This window comes from Cupressus sempervirens, chromosome 4 (assembly GCF_028749045.1).
Source record: "Cupressus sempervirens isolate cs-2001-9-10 chromosome 4, ASM2874904v1, whole genome shotgun sequence".
Taxonomy (NCBI): Eukaryota; Viridiplantae; Streptophyta; class Pinopsida; order Cupressales; family Cupressaceae; genus Cupressus; species Cupressus sempervirens.
The window spans coordinates 653,029,935-653,035,749 of NC_143121.1; the positions used below are offsets into that span (position 1 = coordinate 653,029,935).

Genomic DNA, 5,815 nt, shown 5'->3' on the forward strand with positions numbered 1-5,815 from the left:
TCGTTCATGATAGATTCATTTATAACCATTCAATTTCATTAATAGACCAAGAACCTATTAATAGTTTATTGCATTTTAGTTATGTTTGTTTCAATATTTTAATTTTCAAACTAGAAATACCTAAAACATAACTTTATTTTTCATATTACATTTGAAATAATAATATAAAAGAAAAATCAGTGTTAATTTCAATAATATAAACTTCACCATGATCCAATATCTCGTGAGAGATACTATTGACATTGTCATCACATAACCACAATCTTGCTTAAAATAGATATGATATATCCAAATATAATAGAGGGTGATTGTGATGAATTTTGCAATTGACAATTTGGATTACAATTCCATGTATGAATGCATTAAGGGCGACTGAAGATGTTATCTTTTTATATAAAAGTTATTGCAACAATAAGTTGTACATGTCAAGAACTTCAACTCAAGACTAAGTATTGAAGCTGAAGATCGCCTTCACACTGTAATGCCCGGACAAATCTGAGCTCATCAAAATCTCAACAAGTTATCTGTTCTTCATGAAAACTAGCAGCCTTGGGGAAAAGTATATCCTTGACAATCCAGCATTGAGACATTTTTTTTCCAACCAAGAACTTTCCCCATTCAGGCACTGTAAAACCAACAAGCATCAAGATAATGCAAATCAAATTCCTTCCAATATAATATTTGTTTCAATAGGTTAAGCAATAAAAACTATATATCTCTTTTCAATGCGCATGAATTCAATTATTTTACTTCAACTATTACATTAGTTTTGACTTTAGGATAGTTGATAGTTATTATATATGGTCAAGTTTTAATAGCATATATTAAGTTCTGACAGAATCAAGCTAGTTTTTCTTGTGAGTTCATCTGTCATCGTGATTTTAAACGAACTGTTTAAATGTTTCAAAACTTAGAATATGCTAACCAATCTATTTTATCTAGCAAGTCAAAACTTAGATTGTACTAGCAACCCATTTTACCTAAAATCTGACTTATATCAAACAAATTTACCTTCAATCTGAATTAAGTGTTGTTTAAGAATAGCCGAATTCAACTGAATGATTCGTATGTCTCTCTGGGTTTTTCATCATTGTCAGTACGTTTAACACGATCTGCAGCATCTTCAACCTGTATAAATTACCCAAATTCATTAGCCCTTACTAATTTTAAAATATGAGATTCGAAAGTTTTGTTGGGTTCAAAACAAATTATTACCTCTTTGTTCCAGTTAGTACGTGAAGTAATCACTACAAGGACTAATGTCTGAAGACCAACTCCAATCACCATTCCCCACCATATTCCCTGTAAATGAATAAACCATAAGTTACGTCTGTAATAGATTTTGGTTCAAAATGGGTTTCAAACTTTGATTTGTAAGGTAGTTTAGTTAAAATCATACTAAAAGATAGCGTGATTTCATGTAAGTCATCTAAACAAACCTAAACTTAGACATATAATTTAGAAGTAGAAGTACTTACGGATGCTCCCATGTCTTCCTTGAAACCCAAGACAATCCCAATGGGTAGACCAATGACGTAATATGTTGCCAAATTCACATATGCCACCACAGCTTGCCATCCACACCCAATTGCCACTCCTACAATGACAATAGATGTGAGTTTTCAAGCTATACAACTTGTACAAATTCAGCATTTATGACAAAATGAAAAAAGTATGAAAAAACTCACCTGAAAGAACAGGCTGAACACCATTTAAGAGCACAGAGAGTGCAAGCAATGGTGTCATTCCAGATACTGCATTTATGACGGCAGTGGTACTTGTAAAAGCTATACTTAGTTCCTTTTTCAATGCTAAAACCCCACCAGAAAGGATAAGACTGATTAACAGGCATGTAGACACCACAACAACAACAGAAAATCTTGCAGTCCTCGGCCTTCCAGCTCCAAGCTCATTTCCCACTCTTATACTGCAAAATTTAGTTATAGCTATATTAGATTGACTCAAAGGTATCTAAAGAGGCATATAAACAGGCAAATGAAGCTTCAGATGAATCAAAAGTATCAAAAGTATCTAGAGAGGCATATAAAGTAATGTTTGTGCCACAAACCTTGCAGCTGCACTCAATCCCAACATAAGCTGCATGTCCCAGTTCAAATAATTCATGCTGCATTGATAAGATACATTTTTAGCTTACATTGTTAAGAAAATTTAACAATGTTGAATAATGCAAGCCTTAATTCGTTTGGATTATCATGACATACCAAACAGAGATAGAATCCAATTCAACTTCTGCGTTGGGGAGCAATCCTGAAATGAGCACTAGTCCTTGAAAGTACCAAATTTCCAACCTGAGACAGAAAAAACAGAGACAGACCCAATTCAGTTATCTTTAAATTCTCCACCAAATCAAATCAAATAAATTTCAATAAAACTAATCTGTTGAGATTGTTGACTTGGTGGTTAGTGCCTCCTTAGAAATTTGTGCTCAGAGATTTGTGCTGTGGATCAGGTTGAAATGTGGCATTTGTATCGGGCATTGATAATTCGAGCATTTAGTGCGATGGTAAATTCTACCAACGAGTGGTATCAGAGTCTTGGGTCACAGATTCAAGTCTCCCTTCAGTAAGTGCTGAAGGCTCAGTCGGTGCTGAAGGGGAGATTGTTGAGATTGATGACTTGTTGGTCAGCACCTCCTTAGAGATTTGTGCCATGGATTGAGTTAAAATGTGGCACTTGTATAGGGCATTAATAATTCGAGCACAAATGTTTCCAACAAAACCTTCCTATTCAAAAAGGGAAAAGGCTGTACTCTTGGTAACTATACTGACTTCAGCTATAAATGGAAAATACTGGTTATTAGAGAGGGGTTCTTGTGAAACATGGGTTGCTGAGTTTAAGTCACAGTTGAATCTTGGTAGCACTATCATAATATTGATTATGAGCTTATGGCCTTCAGTTATAAATGGAAACTGCTGGTTATAAGAGGGGTTCTTATGGAACGTGGTTCAATGAGCTTAAGTCAAAAACTACACAGTTGAATCTTGAGAGCACTGTCATAATACTGTTTATGAGCTTACGGCCTTCAATTATGAATAGAAAGAGGGATTCTTAAAAACATAATAGATAATCTAAACCCAAAAAACTACATAGTTGAATCTTGATAGCAATATCACAATATTTGCACTTACGTTAACATAAACGCTGAAGCAACAGTGAGCTTGAAGAATGGCCATAATCCCTTGAATGCCATCCGACTGAAGCCAGTCCAGGTATGCTTGCAAGAAGGGCTGTAAAAAATGTAAAAAGCAGTAGCAACAACTAGAATCCACCATGAAAAGCTTAGAGTGAGGGCAGCTCCAGTGAGCCCAAATCCCAGCTTGTCAACAGCCAGCCAAGACAAGAGAATATGAAGGAGAAAAGTACCCACAGAGAGATATGCAAGAGGTATTACAGTATTCTGAGCCTGCAAGAACCTCTGCATTGGGCAGTAAATGGCAAAAGCAAAGAGCTGTGGTATGAGTCCCTTGGCATAAACTGCTCCCTCGGCAGATATAGAATCACTCTGCCCTATTGCACGCAACACAGGGTCTGCAAACCCATATAAGAAGGCCAGCAGTGTGGCAGTTGCAGTCATTATCACCATAGACCTCTGGCAGATGACTCCAAGCATGCTGTACTGCTTGGCTCCATAAGCTTGGCCACATACTGTCTGCACTGCACTCGCCATACCCAACTGCATTGTTCAAAACATCAAATTATTAAAATATAAACTTTCATCTAAACTGATTTTATATTGAATTAAGCTAGATAAACAACAAGCCGATATACAAACAAAAAACCAAAACCAAAATCAGAATTCTTAATAAAGGTCCTTAGCTAGGATGTTCTCCATCGAGTACCCGGTACTTGGGTATGTGTACCGAGTACTTAGGTATATGGGTACGTGTCCCAGAAGTGCGGGTATGCATACCCATGCAACCTAGATAAAAACCTTAATTGAACATCCAACTGAAAAAGCTCAAAAATCTATGTTTTCTTCATTACGCAACATGAGTTCATAACAAAAACTTTAGTTGAACACCCAACTGGAAAAGCTCAAGCTCTTCTTCTTCAATACACACTACAACAACAACCATCTTCAAACACGAAGATGTAAAAGGCTCAAACCCTCAGCTTTCTTCAATCCAAAACATGATTTCATAACAAAAACCTTACTTCAACACTCAAAATATCATTCTTCATCAACAAAAACTATATTCAGCGCCAAAAAGAAAAAGGCTTAAAATCCCTTCTTCATCAACACACTATGAACAAAAACAATTTTCAGCACACAAAAAAGCAAAAGGCTTAAAATCTCTTCTTCATCAATGCACACTATGAACAAAAACTACCTTTAGCACAAAAAGCAGAAGGCTTAAAACCCCGTTCTTCTTGAATACACACTAATAACAAAAACTATCTTTAGCACCAAAATGCGAAAAGCTTAAAATCTGTGCCATTGACAATACGTTCCATGAATCTCAAACATAAACTGTGATCCAGAAAACATAAAACTCGGAAAAAGCTATCTAGCCTTTAGAATGCACCAATGCATGAGTTATAATGCATAACAGCAACTTATGCATATAATTCATGCATTGTTACATCGTAGGAGCTAGATAGTCTTTTCCATAAAACTCTGGTAGAGCTTGAACAACTTGATTTGGAAACAGCTATCAGTCTGCATAAACTATAATGTATGAAAACAACTTATGCATCGATATGTCCCAGGAGCTGAACAGGTGTTTCTATAAAACATTGGTAGATATATGCTCCAAATAACGACAATGTGCAAGCTGTTTAGCCACCCTTAAACATTAGACACTGATGGAAAAAATAAGTTCAACTTTTTTAGCCTATAATCAAGCATTAATGTCTGATGTTTAAATCTTACAGCTTAGAACCTCTACCTCACTCTAAGACTCAATACACACCATGCTTCAACAACCAAAAAAAAACACAATGAAAGCCCGAGCTCCTTCAACACATACCATGATTCCATATGCCAATCCTTGGATTCCCACATTGGCAATGGAGGCTCCTGCCAGTTGCAACTCCCCCAAATGACCAGCAAACATTTGAGAAATGACACTGAGCATGTAATTGAAAATCATGATGATGATAGATGGCCCTGACAGAATCCATAGTTTCTTGGACTCCATTAGAGCTGCTTTTGCAACTCTGGGCCATTCAATACGCCCCTGTGATAACAAGGATTCAATGGTGTCTGAATCCTCTTCAGCCTTCAGAAGCTTCTTCAAATCCTTACTCAAATCATTATTCCCATTGTCTAGAGCAATGTAGGAATGATCCACCACTGGTTCAAACGTATCATTGGCCATTGCCTCCCCTTCAAAAAACCAGAAATTCAATTTGAACCAGTAAATGGCTCAGAGGACTGATACTGGTATTCTGTTATCCATTGATGAAGTTCTCATATTTAATATAAATGGTTTCACCAAACCTTCCTTTCTTTCATACATTTTAAAAATTATTTGGAATTTTGGTAGAAGGGAAGTTGCAGGTGAGAATCACGAATATCACCCACCATTCCTTCTCAATTCTCTACGAATCTTATTAGATTTTTGGTTTAAATCCTCTTTACTGTTTGACGATAGTTTTAACATTTTATGTTTTTTCGTGGTTGAATCTTGTTCAGTATTGACACCTAATATTCAAACTTGTGCAAACACATCCTTGAGAGTTTAGTAGAACCGTGCAATATCTGCAACTACCCTTCATAATACTTTGTAAGGTTTTAGTATAGGCTTTGAAATTAATTCCAATTTAGTCTCACATTTAATGCCTTACTTTC

General features: G+C 36.0%; 1 protein-coding gene across 1 annotated transcript; it reads right to left on the bottom strand.

The window, feature by feature from the left end:
* Positions 1 to 264: 264 nt before the first annotated feature.
* LOC149562937 (protein DETOXIFICATION 41-like) lies at positions 265 to 5,603 on the bottom strand. The gene is made up of 9 exons (XM_089826382.1): positions 4,992 to 5,603; positions 3,150 to 3,694; positions 2,223 to 2,309; positions 2,069 to 2,125; positions 1,689 to 1,927; positions 1,479 to 1,597; positions 1,216 to 1,302; positions 1,012 to 1,128; positions 265 to 625 (listed from the first exon to the last, which is right to left on the bottom strand). Exons 1-8 carry the CDS (start codon positions 5,340 to 5,342, stop codon positions 1,051 to 1,053), a joined length of 1,563 nt encoding a protein of 520 aa, XP_089682508.1. The 5' UTR covers positions 5,343 to 5,603; the 3' UTR covers positions 265 to 625; positions 1,012 to 1,050.
* Positions 5,604 to 5,815: the final 212 nt, after the last annotated feature.